This window comes from Peromyscus maniculatus, chromosome 14 (assembly GCF_049852395.1).
Source record: "Peromyscus maniculatus bairdii isolate BWxNUB_F1_BW_parent chromosome 14, HU_Pman_BW_mat_3.1, whole genome shotgun sequence".
In the NCBI taxonomy this organism is placed as follows: domain Eukaryota; kingdom Metazoa; phylum Chordata; class Mammalia; order Rodentia; family Cricetidae; genus Peromyscus; species Peromyscus maniculatus.
Genome location: NC_134865.1, coordinates 28436423 through 28456901, shown reverse-complemented (window position 1 = coordinate 28456901; position 20479 = coordinate 28436423). Strand labels below are relative to the sequence as shown.

General features: G+C 40.1%; 1 protein-coding gene across 5 annotated transcripts in view; it reads left to right on the top strand.

Annotated features, from left to right (window-relative positions):
* Immp2l (inner mitochondrial membrane peptidase subunit 2) overlaps positions 1–18897 on the top strand; it is an 867453-nt gene extending 848556 nt beyond the window's left edge. For all 5 annotated transcript variants that reach the window (XM_076550737.1, XM_076550738.1, XM_076550736.1 and 2 more), the window contains one exon: positions 18619–18897. In XM_076550737.1, coding sequence (XP_076406852.1) covers positions 18619–18738 — 120 coding nt within the window. In that variant the 3' untranslated portion in view covers positions 18739–18897. The remainder of the gene's footprint in view (positions 1–18618) is intronic.
* Positions 18898–20479: the final 1582 nt, after the last annotated feature.

The window sequence follows — 20479 nt, the reverse complement described above, 5'->3', positions numbered from 1 at the left end:
TGATCTCTGAATTCAAGGTCAGCCTGTTCTACACAGTAAGATTCAGGACAGCCAGGGCTATGTGAACAGACCTTGTGAAAAAAAAAAAAAGGCAGGAATACAGAATAAACAAACAAGAAGTGACTTCGAGCACTTTAGGTTTTGAGTTTGGTTGTGGTTTAGGACAGTATTTGTCTAGCTTACGTGGGCACTGAAGTGACCATAGAGAAACTTGTGAAGCTTCTGTGGGTGTGTGGTAGAAGAGTAGTGAGGAGAGAAGGAAAAGGTGGGCACAGTGGTTCCGTGGTTCTTGAGTGTAGACTGTGTATCTTTCGTTATGAGCAAGTAAAGAACTGTTCAAATGTGTTAATCGCTGCAGTGACGTGATGGAAGCCACGTTTTAGAAAATCAACCTAATGCCAATCCCAAAAGCATTTGGAGAAAGATGAGATTAAACCTGAAAAACTGTGTCTAACGTTCTCTTTGAAAGTGGGGGAAATCAGATCCTGACCTTCTGTGAGAATGGTGAGAATGAGAATGTGCTGAGGGATTCACACAGAGAAGGATCTGACAGCTAATAAGATTAGGGGGGCGAAGTCTAATTACTATTCAGAGGCTACTATTAAAGCTAGGCAATAGAGAAATCACCAAATCAAAAGCCAGGACATGATGATCAGCTGGTGTGTTGGATGCATCATGATTATATGATGAGGGTCCACCTTGCTGTATGAGACATCCTACTGGCCACTGAGAATCAGACCTGGGTTTCAGGAGAAAGGCCAGGGGTAGAAATTAGGAGTTTAGGCTTACAAACATGATATTGGAAGTCTCTGACAGATGCTGACTCTCTCAAGAGAGAGCACATAAAGACAGCAGAAAAATGGAGGCTAGAAGCACAGAAAATAGCTGTATCCAGGATACAGAAGCATGATGATACGTTAGCATAAATACGAGAGTGTGTTCAAGTACTAAGAAGAACATTAAAGAGAGGCCTCTACCAGGAAGTAATCAACAAGATCGACTCTTACAGATGAAGATTGAGACTGATGGGGAACTCTTGGTGATTTTTAAGAATACAATTCTGTAGAGTAGTGGCTACTGAAGCCAGCAGGGGCTAAGGAATGAGCCAGTGGTCAGGAACTGACACCATTTATAATGCAGTATTACTTCGCTAAGAAAATGCATACATCCAGTGGACCTTTGAGCTGGTATTGACAGGCTGGGAGAAAATCAAGAAAACATTGCTCATTTAACCAGAAGCCATTCCTTTGTACTGTCATGTGTGTAACGTAACGTAATGGTGGAGCTCCCTATCCGTCTCTTTTCCATCGCTGTAAATGCATGTGCCACAGGCAAAGGCCTTCTAGGGATGTTTCCTTAATCCCGTGGATTTCTTTTTTATTGAGCTCATCTCAGTACACACAAAAACCCCTTTAATGTCCAGTTCTGGTTCAACAAATGAAGCATAGTGGCTAGATTTTTCTATGGTCATTTATTGGGCCAAGGCTTCTTGTAAACATTTCTTACATTTATTATAGAATAGTATCAGAAGGTAATAAACTGCCATTTTTCTCAAAGGCATAACTCTTCCTTCAATAAATATCATTAACAGTTAACAGTGAATGCAACACAACTTAGCTTTTTTCAATGTCTTATTGGTTTTTTTTTTTTGTTATTGTTCTTATTGTGTGGTACCTCAGGCTCAGACCTGGCCTTCCATGGAAGTGTTGTATGACAGTTAATGCATGGCAGAGCACTGTGATTCCATCCTACAAACTCCACTAATTTAACTTTTGTATCAACTTTGAAGGCTTGATATTATTGTTCCCAATTGAAAGAGATAAAAATAAGACCAAGGAAATGCAGCTAACAAAGAGACAGCTATACATTTTCAGACTCAAGATCCCAACATGATCAACTTGATTTTCTCACCCCAAATTTGCGCCCGCTGACCTTGGAAACTGATGTTCACTGTATTCCTCTTCCTCAGACTCTCTCTCCATCACAGTATCCCAGGAATAAGTGCTGAAAGAACAGGGTCTTTGGTCATTGGAAAGGATGCTGCACCTTTGACTCATGAATTAGACATAGCCTAGCCCCAAGTTAAAATTTCTTTAAAATAATGAAGCAGCTGCTTTTTTGAGTTTCAGAAGACACATAAGACCTAACCAGAAAGTGATTAGGTCACTTCAAGGAAAAGGCAACCCATTGGAACTGTAGCTTCAATAGCAGTCAGTAGTGAATGCTGCAATGAGCTAGACACAGCCAGGAATTTTCATGGAAAGACTTCACTCAGAGATGGTAATTCATCCTGGAATCTGTGAGTGCCTCGTCCCTGTCCACATTGTAAGGAAAATGAATGATGCCTGTGTCTTAACACTAGGAAGATGGCACAGACCTTGAATGGAGATGATGGTACAGGATATGATAGGACATATCACCTGGCCAAGTCTGCTCCCACCAGGCTGTGGAGTAGAGAGATAGACACATACATAGATGATAGATAGATAGATAGATAGATAGATAGATAGATAGATAGATAGATAGATAGATAGATAGATAACCAGCTGGAGGATCAAGCAGGTCAGTTACCCCTCATTCTTCAGGCTAACATACCCAAGGGCTTCATCAAGTACCAAAAGCTGTTATTATCAGTCTCAGCCATTTTTGACGATCAATCTAAATATATCATACAGAATAACTGTTTTGTAAACATTGAGAGAATCCATATGTCAGAGCTAATACAAATTATGTAAGCCATAGAATTACAGTCATGCATCTCTAGGGAATTTTAAACTTTTCTGGAAAATTTAATTTCTCTTTATCATAACTTCCTTAGGCTATGATTAAAATTATCAGCCATTTTACAACATATATAAATGACCAATGTAGAGAAAGAATATATGGTTTTAAATCATTCAGTCTAATATCAACATGTAATGTAATATCTATCTATACATAAACCCCATAGATAGTCCATAGCTGGAGGATTTGTTCTGATTCACCAATATTAATCGTTTTGCTAGGATGCTATTTTTACAGGGATTACCCATCAGTATATGGATATCAACTTTATTCTGGAATCATTAATTTTTACATGATAACTATGCATGCTGAGAACCAGAAAGCTAATTATCATTTATCCTTAGCACTTCAGTATATTGAAATTTGTCTGTCTCACACAGACAAGCAGTCCATGGCTTTGTGCCAACATGCTTACTGACTGAATGTTGAATAACCCCCAGTAGATTTCTCTGAATTAACTACTGTAATCAAAGCACAGAAGCCAGATAGCTAAAATTGTGAGAACTAAAAATTCCAAAACCAAAAACATCCTGGAAGCAAAAAAAAGCATGCAACACTTAAATTAACCTCATCTTCCCTAACACATCAGCATTGGGGTTTGTCTGTTCAGTACCAGTATGCCTTTATGGTCGTAGTCACATTTCCTTGTTGGTCATTCAAATTGTACATTATGATGGTGGCTCTCAATAGCTCATCTGGATTCCCAACAAATAATAGAAGTCACACACACACACACACACACACACACACACACACACACACACACGTTTGAATTTCTCCTTTGACTTTAAGTCACTAGTTAAATAGAGAAAAGATGAAAAGAACTACCCTAACATGTAAGCTGACCTCTTCTCTAGAATGCTTGTTTCAGCACACAAACGCCTTTCTGACCACAGTGACACATAAAGTTCATGAAATTCATTTAAAATTCAGCTAAAGATGACAAGGAACATTTCATTTCCCCTTCTGAAAGAAAAACATTTCTGTGGAGGTTTGCTTTACAGTCTGCATTAATCCAAGTCACATGAACAAATGAATGAAGCTCCCAGAGCTTTCAGAGCTTTCACGACGGTCCTTGTGCTTTCTCTAAACTCACTTAAATGAATGAGTGGCAACAGTGATAGAGGTGATTGATAGCCATCTGTAGGCAGCATTCTGTTGTGCCTTATCTCAGTGTTCTCAGTTAAACAAGGTGAGAAGCAGAGCTCTCCTTATGCTTAGATCTCCTAAGCCCTAGCCTAGGGTGGATGTATCACAGTCCATTCAAGACTGTTGATTCCTGCCCATGGTTCCATATGCCTCACCAGTTAGCTTTACTTCCAAACTAGTACCCTTCTACTTCCTAGCCCTTCACTATGTGAGCCTTTACAATTCTCATAGCTGCAAAGCCAACTCCTTAACTTCTGAGTAGGACTTCACTGGCTCAACTGTGAAATTTGTGCTCTTCCTGTGACCTGCAATAGGAATCTGACTGAATAACCTACAGCTTAAGTCCTTGCCTCCCAAATCTGCTGCTTGTCCTGTGATCCCTCTATCATTAAAGGCTACTGCTGACTTTGCAGGCAGGTGAGAAATAACATTCATATCCACTCATTGTTCTTTCCTCTGTCCCCGTGTCTGGTAGTTGCCTGATGACATTTATCTGCATCCATGTAGTCTCTGGTGTCATTCATGTGGTCAGAAATCACTTGAGTTTCTTTCTATTCTTGTACCATGTGTTCAGAACACGAAAAGGTATCCACCTCAAGACATTCATACCTAATAAGGAAGAAAAAGCCTAAATAAACTGTCATTTCATCATGATAAGCATTAACTGTATATCTGTGTGGGCTGTTGAGGAGTGGACAAGGCCGTGGAAGCCTTCTAGGAGAAGGAGGCAAATAAACTCTCTGTGAGGATGAAGATGAGTTATCCTAGAATAAGCGGGAGGCACCTTTCCTGGAGGCAGAAGTAGAACATGCCAATGCCCAGAGGTGTTACTAAGCAATTCCTTTTCAAGGAGGGCACAAAGTAAGGAGAGTTGAGAAAAGAACAAACGGACACACTCATGGCGGGCCTTTCATAGCATGCCAGGACCGCTGCACTTCATTGACAGAGCACTGTCTTTACTTTTCTTCCATACGCAGCTGTGCTCCTGCTGATACTGCTGTGAGAAGTCTTGTGACTCTGCCCTTGCTTTGCCACATCTCTGTCTTTGCTTTCCTTGCCTTGGGCTGTGGTCAGTGGAAGCTTCCCCAGCCAGTTGAGAACCTGCCTTGCTCATCCCAATTCTTCCTGTGCAGAGGACTCATTTTCTACAGCCCTTTCTTCTCCACTTCCGTCAAACGGAAGGTGTCGCCTATGAATTATAAACCCCGACAATGAAGCCTGCCAATGGACCATACACTCGAGGAGATTACACCCTCGCCCTTCTCAGCAAGCCCTTGCATAACTGTCGTGTGGAATCCAAGGGGGCACAGTTTAGAGTCTTACCACATTTCTTCACTGCTTTTATGTACATTGACATAACCATACTGCTGTAATAGGCACTGGCTTTCCTGTCACTACCAGCGAATGTTCCTTACAGCCCAGTGGCTTGTAACATCCTCTGCTGCTACAAATCAGCAGTGGTTCCCAAACAGACTAGCATAGCTGTGTACAAACCTTAATGTGCAATGTTGGTGTTTTCTGTAGAAAATGAAAGGCTTCACTCTTCCCTGGGGAGAGAGCAAGCCTAGCAAGTGCTGGCACAGGGCCCCTTGCCAACCATTCCGATTTCCAGGGCTCTGCACCTCATTTCACTGGCAGGTATAGCACGCAGGGATTGAAACTAAGAAACAGTGCTAGGTTTTGAGTCCCAATTCTGCTACCTGGTGATTATGAGCAGCATTTCTGAGCTTGTTTTGGCTTTTGTGGAGCTGGTAATAATCTGAGGTGTGAGATCCTCAAGGATGCTCTTGTCTCACCGGAGTTTGCAGTACAACCTAACAGTCAGGTAGCTCAGTGGCACATGGCACAAATTCATTCTGATATATATTTTTCCTCCTAATAGGCAAATAAGATGTCACAGGAAGCATATTTCACAGTGCTCAGAATGGGTGGGATGATAACTAGGCTTGGGAAGTAGAACCTTGGCCACACAGGACACTGCCTACCACTCCAAAGCTGTAGCACAAAGCTTATTGGTAGCTTTGCCAGTAAATCTTGATGCACTCAGATCTCTGCCAGTAAGTTTGTGGCTTTGTCTTGCTCCCTCCACATTCATAATCACACACATGGCAGTCAAATGGTTGAGCCCAAGTCAGGGACTATTCTGTGCTGGATGTATTCAGTGGAAGAGGGTGTGGACTCACATGGAGACTTGGTCAGAAATGCAGACATTGTTGTCATTGTTGTGGGTAGTGATGCCTGTCTTGATCTCAGTGAGGTGCACCTTGCCACATTGAATGCACATTTATAGCCTGCAATGCCTAGAAGATCTTCCTTTCAGAGAAAATGATGTTGCTGGGGTAAAAACCAGGCTTTCAATTATGCTTTATTTTATTTTATCTTTCTATATATGCACTTCTTTGGATTGGTAGGCTTCTGTCGCAAGCTAAGAGCCGCAGTTTTAGTTCTGATCACTCAGGGCATCATTCTGGGTGAGCAGAAAAGCAGCATGAATGGGTTCTAGTTCTGACTCACTCTGCGCTTATAGACATAACAAACAAAAAGATGAAAGGCTCTGTACCTAAGCCTGATGGAAGCTAAATTCTTATTACTGGAACAAGTGAGATATCCAGAAAGTCCCATACATAACCATGTCACATTAGCCTCCCTCAGAACAGTATGCATCCGATTGTCAGCAACTGAACCGACTCTGCTTCTGTCTTTTTGGGGGACACGTGCTAGTATGTGATATTGTCCCTTATGATCCATAAAGTATCCCACATAAGACCTTATCTCAGAATATTTCTTTTTCAAGTTTAACTTTTTATTGATTCTTTGTGGGTTTCACATCATACATCTTGATCTCATTTATCTCCCTGTCCCTTCCCATCCGCCCTCTACCCTTGCAACTCCCTCCCTAGATAAAAACAAGATAAAATTTAAAGGAAAAGAAAAAAAAGAAAAACCTCACTATGGAAGCTGTAGTGTGACACAGTGAGTCACACAGTCCTTTAGACCATATATTGTTACTTGCAAGTGTTCATTGTATTGAGTCCTTGGTCTGGTTTGAGGTCTCTGGTTTTCGCTTTATCATCTATAGTAGGTCCTCACTGGTGCTTCTCTTGGACAGCCTGTTGTTGTCCTGTGTCATTGTCAGAAATATTTTATAGAAAACCCACATCATAGAAAAACTTCCCTTCCCTTACGGGTTGAAAGTTTTTCCAAAAGTAAAAAGAAAGTTCCCTGATCCCAAAGGGAGCTATGCTAAGTTCCCATGTTTCCCTCTTCACTTGGTTCTCGGTTGCTGAGTTCTGGGCATGGTGCTATTCACAGGAACTCTCTTGGGCTCTGTAGCTGTCACTTTTATTTATCTTCTTTTGTTCCTGGTTATTTATTTTTGTAAGCCTCCTCCATTTCATTTGGAGAGAAAAGATAAGAGGGAGTGGAAGGAAGCCGAGAGATATGTTAGATAAAGGTGGGTACCATATGACCACCAGAATGAATAGTGGTACACCCTTGGCAGAGGAACAGCTGCATCCACCATCAGAGCAGGACGAGCTGTGGGTAGGCTCTTACTAATGGCTAGCTCGTTTCTCTCAGTGGCTGCCGGCCCAATGCTTCTAAATATGGTTTAAGACAGTTTCAACAAGAATAAAGACTTCTATATATCTCTCCTTGTGTGTTTATGTGGGCTTTTATTTCATACATAAAAATGGCATGTGGGACATTAGCTACTAGAGGCACACAAGCAAGCAATAAGGCATCAGCCAGTACCGGCATCATCCGGTGGATTAATGTGGGTGCTGTGAGTTGCTCACTATCCAAATTATACTCAAGTATTTCATCACCTGCTTAATCAAGCTGCAAAATGAGGAGTTAGACCACTTCACCTCCAGTGATTTGATTTGTGGTAAGGAGACTGGTACATAAACATTAATCCGGGGGAAATTAATTCATGAAAATTAGCTGAAGACATCCCTAGAGGCCCGTTTTGTATCTATTTTTTTTGCATAAAATGTTGAACTAACTACTTACGGAAGGTGTCTTAGGGGGCCTAGGATGATTATGCATGATTCTGTAGTTGTCTAGTGAGAATCCTGAAGAGGCCATGAAGTGACCTGGAAATGCATTCTGATTAAAGTGAAGTCTTGAGCAGGAAAATTGCTTTGAAATGATTAAAGTTAAAATTGGTGGTAATGAAGGAAAACGCTTGTCCTGTAGTGAGAGGCCTTTGAAAGAGTCTCATTTGGAGTGTTCCATGAAGCAGGTGGCTCTTCCTTTTCAGTGTCAAAATATTAAATTGTATCAACCTGTCACATTACCCAAACTGGAGTTCACTGGAAGAAATAAGAGAATGTTCTAGATGGTGAAAATTTGGCAGAGGAAGTGCTGAGTGAAGGTCTGCCCTGAAGAGAAGGAAGTCATCCAGTGCTCACATGAGCTGTCTTAGATGAATCTGACCAATGAAACAGGGTAAGCAATAGTCTCTGTGGCTCCTCTGATTGGACAGTGTGGCAGGTTTGTGTTTCACTGTGTTAATTAAACGTCAGTCTTTCCTCCCAGATTATGATGTCCTAGAGAACTTGGATTAGGTTTGGCATTTTCTCTGTGATTCTAGCTCTAGCCTGCTGTCATCCTACCTAGGATTAAGCCCCTCACCCTGAAGACATTAGTTCTCTATGGTGAAATATTCACTTTTGCATATAATGTAAATGTAAATACTATATTTAAAACCTTGGAAATATGTATTTCAGAACCCAGACTTCTCAGTGGTGATGTCAACATCTGTCTATAACAATGCCTATACCATGTGTAAGTGATAACCCTGCCAGGGTCTAATACAGCACCTATAATCAAACACATTAATGTTTATGCAGTAAAATTATGAATTGGCACCCTGCATGAGATGAATAAACACTTTCATTACATATTATAATACCTCATAGCTCACATCTGGTCAGGTGTTGCTACCAGAGGGTTATAAAAATAAAATAGATGGGGGTTTGATAAAGCTGGGAGGGAGCTGAGAGGGCCAGAGTAGAGAGTAATTAGAATACATTATATATATGTATGAAATTATTGAAGAACAAATAAAGCAATCACATGTTTTAAATTACATAAGTTTCTCATACTTTCCTGCCCTGTAATCATACATACACTATATTTTTCATGATTTAAACAAAGTGTTCCATGACACATATAAATAGATATTGTACCTACATTATATTTTCATTATTAAAATGAATTGCTCAGAAATGAATGAATTATTTCCTTACCCACTGAACCTAGCTTTTCCTTCTGACCCCTGTTCCATTTTTTTCTCCATTTTCCCCCTTCTCTCCTCCATTCCCACACAGCTGTCTGGTTTTGTTCTTATCAAAACCAAAATCTTGGTGCAGGGGGGGTTGCTGGGTTTCTCCTTTGCCGTCTGTAAAATTCACTGTACTAAGGAAGGAAGCTATGATCTTGTCAGTGTCCTTGTGTAAATGGGAGTCAGTTTACTGAGGAAGGGGCACTCTTCGTGTGTTTGTTTATCACGAACTGGGTTCATCTGCTCAGTTTTGTGGACAACCACCATGGAAGTGGGTAGTAGTCTAATGCTGTACTCTCTAGGAACCTTGTCTGCTAATACCAAAAATAGTGATGAGAAACTTGAACGCTTGGTTAATCCATGTTTGAAGTGAAGTGGGTGGTATTATCTCTATTCTCCAGTCTGTTGTCAAAATGTCTCTTGGAGAATACTTTTGGTCAGTTCAATTGCTCATTTTATGATGTGACATTTATTTGTTACCTTTATTTCCAATTCCACTTGATTTACATATGCTGTGCTTATGGTTCTGCCTGTGTCTTCAAGAAAGCTAGCTCCTCTTAATGCAAGCTGTTAAAAGAATTCCCTTCTCTCTTTGTTAGTCTCATAGGATGCTTTGAAAGATAACCTTCAGCATTGTTGGTGGTATAAAATGATGAAACAAACACACATAAATGATGAAAGAAAAAACAGAAGAGAGAGGTGAGCTAAGGGAGGCAGGATCAGCTCTACCAGGGCCTCCTCCCTCACACTCACTGAATGCCTATGACCAAAGCAGAGGCTACAGTGGCATCTCTGCTTTCTCTGCACCTCCCTCAGCAATGGTTATAAGCACAGCACCCCCCTTTGGCGTTCCCCAATCTAGAACAAGTTGGAGCACATTGTCAGCATAGCACCCAGAAATGCTCCCTAGCTAACAATGAACAAATTGACGTTGATGTTGTATTCTGGAAATTTTTAGATAAGAAGAGGATAGATAGCCAGACCAGTGACCAAATAACCACCAGGACCCATCGAGGCATAAGCTGTTCTTCTCTTATTATTGATTGTTTGTCATTAATCAATGGTAGCCATTGGAGTCAAGGAACATCAACTTTCCTTCCATTTATAACTTTCTTAGATGAATTTTTAGGAAAGAATAAAAATAGATGTGTAACGTGGGTAAAAAACATTTGTGTATCTTCTCATAATTCTTTGAGACAGTAGTGAAGTTATTGTAGGAACCCCGTGCCTCCCCTTGTTGCAGCATATTATAAGTAATTACAGAAGCATCCTGGCTCCAGATAATGTTTTCTAAATAATAGTGAATGTTTTTCTTAAAAGAGATTGCAGAATCAAGATGTTTCAAGGGCCCGTGAGAAGGCTTCCTGGGTAAAGGCACTTACCACTGAGGTTGATGACTTGAGTTCAGTTCCCAGAGACACATTGTAAAATGAGAAGACAGAGCCCTGGAATTTGTCCCCTGACCTTCATATGTGCAGAATGTGACCTTCGTACACATAGAAACACAAAAGGAGTAAATCAATAACCAAAAAATAATTGTTTGGAAAGATGTATCTATAAAGGACCTTGGTTGTCAGATTACAATGTTGACATTGTATAAAGGCTTGATAAATCAGTTCTTGTTTTAAACAAGTGTCCTTCACAGTCTGTGTATTTCTTCAGTTTGATTTGACTTCCAAACATAGTTATGAGTGATTTAATATTGTGGAATAAGTATCATTGGACCTTGTTCATGTGGAAACCTCTGTCTTCTTATGCTACTAAGTAGACTCAGCAAAGACAGATTTTATTTGTTAATACTATGGATATAACTGTGTTTATTTTTTCTATTTTAAAAACATTGAAATCAAGTGAGCCTGCAGTTTTGTGTGCTTTATCACATTTCTCACATTGGTCCCCTCTTGTCCTCACCTCAGGTCTGAGCATTTTCTTCAAAGAACCTCTGGCCCCACTAGCAGCCTCCTTTATTTCCCGTGTTTTCTCCTCCATCCAACCTCTGAAGTCTCGCCTTTTCCTCCTTACTTTGCCCTTGTGAGGCCTTCCTTCAAGACAAGGCTCCCGAAGCCGAGAAATAGAGGTGTGTTCTGTACACTGCAGGCCCGCGGAGAGGGGGGAGGAAGCATGGCTACACACACCTGTGCCCCTGGCACCTGGAGGGAAGCTGGGCCGGGGATGCGTATGTCTGCCTACCAGAAGCCAAAATAACTTCTCAGTGGAGCCAATTCGATCAAAGACAAGCAATTCAGTGGGAATTTAGCTCACGCAGTTCCTTGGCATTTTGTAGACACAACGAACTAGGTGACTGATAGCGAGAACTACTCTCCAGCTGGTCCTAATGGTGTTTCCTAAAGCTGTGCTCCCTAAGGTCAGGAGCATCAACCTTCAGGCTGATGTGTACAGTGCTATGCTAGGTAAAAGAACAACCCTACACTTGTGTATAGCTAAAAAAAAATGAGAATTTGGACTTTGCTAATGTTCAGTTTCATGTATTTTTGGTGAATTCTAAAATTGTTTGCTGATCAAATAGTACACAATCACAACAAGGTAGTGACTATTATTCTAGATGATTGATTCCTAATCCATGTGCTCAGTGCTCCCTAGGGCTAAGGAATTAATTGTAAAGGGCTCATTATTACAAGCAGATGAACCTATTTTCCTCATTCAGTAGACACTAAAAATACAGAGACCTGTTAGGATTTTTCAATCTGCCCATTAATGTGCTTTCCTAAATGTGCTGTAAATGTTCATTTTCAATATCTAAACAATGTTGTAAACCCATTAAAGGAAGCATAGTCCTATGTGGGATACACATTAGTAAAGGAGCAAGGAGGATCAACTCCTCCTGTGACACTGTATGGCTGGTACTTTAATCAGCTTTGTTATTATAACATATATTCAAGACAAGGCAGACATCACAGCCAACGTCTTTAATTCCTGCACTGGGGAGGTTGAAGTAGGTGTATCTCTGTGAGTTCCAGACTAGCCAGGGATGCGTAGTGATACTCTGTCCAAAAACAGTGATTAAAAACCAACAAAAAATACAAGATGATAAGCTTCTAAAAAGGGGAGGGATTTATCTTGGCCCCAGTTTGGTAGGTTTTAGCCCATGATTGGTTGGCCTGTTCCTTTGGGGCTAGAGGCACAGCGGTTCACCATAGCAGCAGCATGCAGAAAAGCTGTACTTTTGACTGGGATGCCAGAGAGTGAGGTGGGGTGGGAGATAGGGGTGAGGAGTGGAGAGGAGGGAGAGAGTGAGAGAGCACCCAGGGTGAGTAGAAGACCTCCAACTAGTCCCTATCCTTTAAAGGACCAAAAGAGCTAGGGAAAAAGCCTACAACAGAGAGAGGTCTTTAAGGGACATTAAGACCAAACTGTAACAGTTGGTCAAGTACTTAACCTAATGGAAACCTGTTTTATAGACTAAATATATCCTCTTCCCCTCTTTAATAATATTTTTCTCTTTTTTCCTCAATATGTTCTTTGTTCTGTGTTTTGAGTACTTGGATACATCATGGACCTGACTTCCATATTTCTTGTTACTTGCATGCATAGTCATCTTCTGGGGCTATGATAACAAAATACAGCAGTGATAGCTTAAGCAAGAGGCATTTATTTTCTCATAGTTCTAGAGAAAATAGTACAAGATCAAGGGGCCAGCAGGCTTGGTGTGTTGTAAGCCATCTTTTCATGGATCGGAGACAGAGCCCTCATTCAGCGTTCTTACGTTGTAATTTCCACTGTGTGTGTGTATGCATGCCTGGGCTTCATCTGTGATTTGATCTCCTCCTATAAGAACACAAATGAGTTTGCATCTGGGTCTCATTTTAACTTCATGACTTCCTTAAAGGCAGACCTGGGCAAATTCTGAAACATACTGGGTACTTAGATTTCATCATGCAGATGTGGAGGGATACAGTTCAGCCCATTTGCTTTTGATGAATATCTGGTATGCTCAGCAATATACATGGCCTGACAGAGTCAGGAGCGTGATGAGTAGGGTGGCCATGCTCTGCTTTGTCCGGGACACTACCATTTTACTCTGATTGCCCTGACTTAAGTCTGTGCCTCTTTCTCTGTCAGAAATGTCATATTGGGATATTGGGATAAAAACTATGAAGTAGAAATTCACTTATTTTAGTGTTAACTGGAAAATATTTTGCTCTTACCGGTATCCTTGCGTATAAAGGAGACGGTGTCTGCCTCGTGAGTCATTATGAGAACTGAGTCATATGTGTAAGTCATTCAAAACACAGCCTTCTGGTGTCAAACAGTAAGTGGAACATGGAACAAAGCAAAGGGTGAGGGGGATGATTATGTTTGTCAGGTGCTGATTTTATGTGTCACTGTGGTTGGGTCACGGTGCCCAGATACGTTGGCAAATACTATTCTAGATGATTTTGTTTTCCAGTGAGACAGTCTGTCTTCCATGAGGAGGGTGGGCCTCCTCAAGTCAGCTGAAGGCCTGAGTACTGCAGTAGACTGAGGTACACAGTGCAAGAAGAGAATGAGCAGGCAAATTGCCCTGTGCCTTCTCTACCACATCAGCTGTCCCACCCTCCCACTGACTACCTTCAGGTTGAACTGCAGCCTTTCCCTGGTTCTCCATTCTGCTGGCCTCTCTGGTCAGATTTTGGACTTGCCAAACCTCTCTAATCACATGTGCTACTTATTACGATAAATTTTCTTATGTGTCTGAATCCTGTTCCATTTATCTAAAGACTGTCTCTAATATAGCAGGTGGGGAGGCCAGAGCTATGTCCAACACCTAACTTTTAATTTTAAAAAGTTCATATGATTTTTAATTTCAGGCATTTCTATAGTCACTGTATTCTCCCCTTGTCTGTAGACAGACACATCAATAAAAAAATTAAAAAAACATTGCAAGATAGTTCAAAGCGATTTTCTGTACATATTAATCTCAGTATTTTTTAAAGCTTGAATTTCACATTCCTGTATCACCATTTTAAATAATATTGATATTATCCTGCAGAATGTTCACCATTGGTATTCATAATTTTTAAGATTAACTCTTTCAGGAAGTGAGACTGGTACTTTTAATATATTTTCAGAATTAAAAAAAAAAGATTAGTTTCAGTAAAATGAGTATGGAGTATAAACTCAGAATTAAATCACTGTGTCTAAAACTGAGCTCCAAACGAAGCAAGCAAGCAAATGTACTGGCAACAGCTCAGCCAAGTTAAAACATTGGCAAATCACCCTTATGATCAAAGTTAAACAGCTTGGAAAAGCAACTCAGTGTTTGAGATACAACAGAGCCGCTTCTCTCGAACCTAAAATGGGTTTTGATGGAGGAAGCGGGGACCACTGTTCTCTAACTCAGCTGAACGTAGACTTGAGCAAAGCTAGACAGAAATTGTAATCCAATGTGAGATCATCCACATCCAGTGAAGTATTCCCTAGCTGGTAACACTGTTGGCATGGTTGTGTGTGTGTGTGTGTGTGTGTGTGTATGTGTGTGTGTGTGTGTATGTGTGTGTGTGTGTGTGTGGTGTGTATGTGCATGCATGGGGTTGTGCATCACATGAGTGAGCCTGTTTATAGGAGCTAAATATTGATACTAATTGTCTTTCTCAGTTGCTTTCTACCTTATTTTTTGGGATGGGGTCTCTCAGTGTTCCTGGAGCTTGTACCTTGTACATTCAGCTACATTCACTCAGCTAGCCTGGCTGGCCAGTGAGCTCCAGGGATCCTCCTGTCTCTACACCCCAGAGCAGGTATTACAGGTGCATACTATCACACCTCGGTTTTTTTCTTATGTGGATGCTGGGAATCATATTTAGGTCCTCATGCTGATGTGGCAAGCACTTACCTAATTGAGCCATTTTTCCCACTCCTATATTGCCATGACTTTTCAGCGTGTTCTAGGATGTTTCTGCCTACCCACTTTTCACACTTAAGTAAGTCTGGTGACATCTCAAACTATGAGAGAATTCATATTACTCCCCTGCTTCTGAGGCCAACTGATTAGCAGCCTAAATTCTGTTGGCCCTGTGCTGTAACAGATTATAAACTTCTAGCTAGTGATTAGGATGTGAGCATCATTAAGAAGGAGGACACATTTTCCTCATTTAAAAAGTAATTTTGACTTTTGGACATTCTCAAATTGAATAAAAATGAATTAAAAACAAACATTAATACTGAATGTAAGTAGAAACAAATGAGCCTGCTTATAAATTGAAAACATAACTCACTTGGGAAGAAGGGAAGATTTAAACCAACTGTGAACACAGCCAACATCCTTCCAATAAAATGTATTGGAGCTGCTATGGATAGAAATGGTCTGCCCCAAGAATTTAGTCTCCTCCCACTGTGAAGTATTAGAAGGATGGGAGCCCAGGTGTTGGAAGCTGGGGCGTTGGGGAGGCGATCAACATTACATAAAGGCTTTAGAGTGCAACCTCTAGGACAAAATCCTAGTAGATTTATCAGAGGAAAGAGGGAACCAGATAGACATGTGTACACATGCAGGCTCCCTGCTTCACACCTGGGGGACACCAGGATAAAGGCTGTCACCATCTGTGTAGCCTCAACCTCACACTTTCAGAAACATGAGCCACCCTGAACCTTCTTTCTGTATAACTCACCCAAATTGTAGGAGGCAGACATTGGCAACAGAAAATGTACTAATTCAGGAACCAAAATGATTGCCAAGAAAACTCGGTTTTTACTAAGAAAATTCATTGTAGGTAGAAATTATGATATAATTATGTTCAGAATATTTTTATATATTTTAGAACCACGTAAATGAGTATTTAAATATAAACCACCCAGTCACTGTGGAAGAAGTAAAATAAAATATAAAGGTAAGAAGTGAAGGGCATCTTTTGGGTTAGTGGTCATCTTATCTATCAATATATTCCCTGATTTGACACCCAAGACCATCGGCACACCAGTACCAGATGTTGTTTATCAATGACCCTCCTTGCTAAAAGGAACCCAAGCACCTGAGGGAAATATCTGATTACACATGAAACAGGCATGAGGTCCAGGCTGAGCCTGAAATACCCTGTGGTACCTAAAACTAAGTAAGTGCTTAAAGACTGAAGGTCACATGTCTAAAGGACACACAGAACCCCACTGACCAAACCTGAGATATCCAAACATCCTACAAACAAGCAGAAGATAAGTTTTGACTTAAAACACAAACAAACAAAAATAAGGAAGCCTTGCCAGCACACAGGAGGTTGTGGCAGGGGGATTTCTCTGAGCACCAGTGCCATCTGAGTCTCAGCCAGACAGTGAGTTACAGGCTAACCTGGACTGCAAAGTGAGACCCTATCTCAAAACTACACACATACATACTTACCATGATATAACATAACTTATGTATATAACAAATAAACAAAAGAAATACAAGAAGTTGGTGCTAAGAGAGAAAGAGATATTGTTATAAAGAAATTGCCCACTGAAAATTATAAAAGAATTAGTAGATAAATAAGGCACAATAGTGAAGTGCAATAAAACAATTAGGTAAATTGTACTCGACATTCATGGTATTTATACTGTTTTAAAATATCCTCATATATATGTTATCGGAAAATGAAAATGTGTGTTAACTGATAGAAATATTGGGTCACCCTTGCTATTGAACTTCGTATTTCAGTAGTTGCGGGAACTGATATTTCATGTTTCCTGATCAAGCAGAACTGGAAAAATAAAGTATCAACTGCATTTTTTTCCTTGCCAAAACTTTTGCCTTCATGAGTGAAAAACTTAGGCAAGTTGAGCTATAAGACATGGTACAAGTCAGTGTCCTGGACCCTGGGTAAAGTAAATTAGCTGGGGATGGAAGCAATCTCACACAGCAGGTGTATTCTGAGATCCTTGATGAGACACTATATTTTGAAAATAAATGACTCTAAAAGACTTTCACTAGGGCAACTGGACTATGTTGAATATGGGCTTTATCTGACCTGTATTAATGTATTAATATGAGATAGTTGGCATATGGCAATGTGCTCATGTGGGAAAGGGTTCTAGTTCTTATATACATACATTTTGAAGTATTTAGGTATAAATTTCACAGGGTATTACTAACTTTCAAAAGGCTCAGAAAACAAGTATAATGTGTATGTTGTTGTGTGTACAGAGAAGTATAATGTATAAACTGATGCGTGTGCAGACAAGTATAATATATACATCAATGTGTGTGCAGACAAGGATAATGTATATATTTTGATGGTGTATAGACAATTGTATATGCTGATGTGTGTGCAGAAAATTATAATGTATACACTGAGTGTGTGCAGGCAAGTGTAATGTATACATTAATTGTGTGCAGACAAATATAATGCATATGTTGATATGTGTACATACAAGTATAATGTATATGTTATTGTGTATGCAGACAAGTATAATGCATATGTTGATGTGTGTACAGACAAGTATAATGTATATGTTGATGTGTGTGCAGACAAGTATAATGTATATGTTGATGTGTGTGCAGACAAGTATAATGTATATGTTGATATGTGTGCAGACAAGTATAATGTATATGTTGATATGTATGCACACATGTACTGAGAGGGAGTTACTGCAGCAAAGCATGAGTGACTGGTGATGTTTTCTGGGGAGAGTCAATTTTGTGCTTATTTTTAAGTTTTATTTTCAGAATGATTAGAAGGTAAGAAACCATTCCCAAGTCCCCAGGGCTTCTTGCTCTCCTTTGAGCTGATCTCATTTATATTTAAGTGACAGCACGTTTCTGGTTTCTTCTCTCCCAGCAGAGTACTGCTCAGCTTCACAAATGCTGTTGTTTTCAATCTGCCATGATCTTGGTGCTTTCTCTCTCTTGGTCTTCCGCCTCCTTTGTGTGAGCTCTCCTCCTTTCTCTGGGTACTTGTTAATGTTACTCAGTGACTCTCCCTGGAAGCAGTCTCCACTTGGAATCACACCAGAAGTCTGATCGCTCATCCAGCAAATGGAACAATGTTTTTGAGACATAAATATGTATTTGGGTCTCTATGACTATTTTATGAAGGTCTCTCTTGGGCAATAGCTCTAGAGGACATCTGAGACCGTAGACTAGATTTGTGTTTCCCAGGTCTGTGCAAACAGACTGTTGGGGGTAGAGGTTAATGTTGGAGGCAGTCTGGTACTAAATCCAGGTTCCAATGCATTTTATGTATATGACTTTCTAAACTCAGTTTACTGTTCTAGAAAATTAAAACTATAATTCCCTCAAATGACTGTTATGAAGATTCAGGTTCTGACACCTGTCAAGCCCTTGGGAAAATGCCCCTAAGTGTTCTCTGTTTTAATCATGGTCTTTCCATGGCATGTCAGATCTGAATCAAATGTGGTTTTCAAGCTATTTATAATGGTCAATATGAAGTGATTTATTTGTTGCTGTCTCTGTGTCCCCCTGGATTCAGGTTTCTCTGGGACTTCTGCATGCCCATGCCACACATATCTTGTGGCCTCCAGAGCGCTGGCAGAGACTGGAATCTGTGCTTCCTCCAGAGCGCTTCCCAATCCATAGTCGTGAGGAGTGACCGTATGAGAGGCTCATCATAGGAGGAGCTGCAGACACCAGACGCCTCCTACCAAAGAGAGATGTTCCAGTGATGCTGGGCAAGAGACCTCTGTATGTCTTTAAGGTGGTCTGGAATTTCAAAGAAAGACTTTCAATATTAAACAGTATTCAATGACAACTGATTGTGTGTTGTATTTAATTCTATATTGTTTATCTTCAAAAATATGCAGGCCTTGGAGAACATGAAAACATTCTACCTGTATATATTAAAGGTAGTAAATTGGAGAATATTGTGCATAGTTATTGATGAGATTTTTCCTTGAAGCCTACTGCTGAAAGATTTTTAAAATTAATGTGCAGTGAAGATGATTTGTCTCTCAATGTTCAGACAGAACAGGGAAAACTACATATTCTGCACATAAGGATAGTGATTGCATTGTAATTGATGGTATCCACAGAACAGTGACTCCCAGTTAGGAAGGACCAGGAACTGTGTGTGATGTCAAATAAAACAGTGATTTGTACAGATCTTGTTTGGGGTGTTTAATTATCAGTTAACCAAACATCCACTAATGAAAAACGTTTTATCTCTTATCCAAGGCAGAAATTAAAGTAATGGCAAAAAAGTTCTGTCAATACTTGATATAACTGAATGTTTTTTATTGGCCCTTTTAAATTTAAAACTTCTGAGCAATCCCATGCCTGTTCACAATGATGAATAAGTTCATTGGTCAGCATTTTATCACATTTGGTGAAAAGTTCTAAGTGAGATGGAAAATAGTCAAATCCAGATCAACAAAGTGATTTTTTCCCCCAAGTGATTTCTCAGCACGTAACTCTCTAATACTGAAATCAGGTTTAATAGTGGAAAGATGGTGTCTGTAACTCGGTAACTTGTCTAAATAAGGACACACTCTCTGCAAAAGAGGCAATAGCCTTAATAAAACACCTTGTCCTGCCATTGGTGAAGGGTTTGCTGTGATAAGAACAAGACTTAAGGTCACTTCTTTCTGTTCATCAGGTCACTTTTTCTTCTATTGCATCTTGCAAATGTAGGTTCTAGTTCACTATGACAGGCAGGTGTAGAATGATAACAAAACATACATAGAAGAATACAAGTTTCTTTATTTAGCGATAATAATAATTTATTTAGCGATCTAAGAACTGATTCAGCAAACACCGAGCACTTATGTACTCAAGTTGGTCATAATTATTTTTTACCTTTTATATTTAAATGTATTTTATGAATTGTTGTTCTTCAATGGTTTCATACATGTTTATAACATATTCTGATTACTTTTTCTCTCACACTCTTTCTTGTCTCCCTCATCGCTACAAGTTGCTTTGTGGACTCAAGACTTTTGTCTTTGGGGACCATTCGGTTAAACAGAGCCATCTGTGTGAACACTGGGTCAGAACTATCCACTGGCTGCAGGTGGGCCAACTAGTGGGTCTGCAACTTAAGACAATGGCTCCCCTCTTTCTGAAATTTCCAGCAGTGAGGGGTACCACAAGCCCTTCCTCCATCCATGCCTGACTATCAACAGACCCATGGCATTGTTCTTATCTGCAGAACTGCCAAAAATCTTTCAGTGAATCATCACTAATCCCCCAACTCCACTGATTCTCTTCCCCTGTCTGAATTTCTTACTTTCACTTTGATTTGCAGTTTATCAAATATTGCTCTTCTGAATTTTAAGCACCACTCCCTTGACAAAATAGATCTCTTGGGATTAAATGTAAAATATTTAATATATATT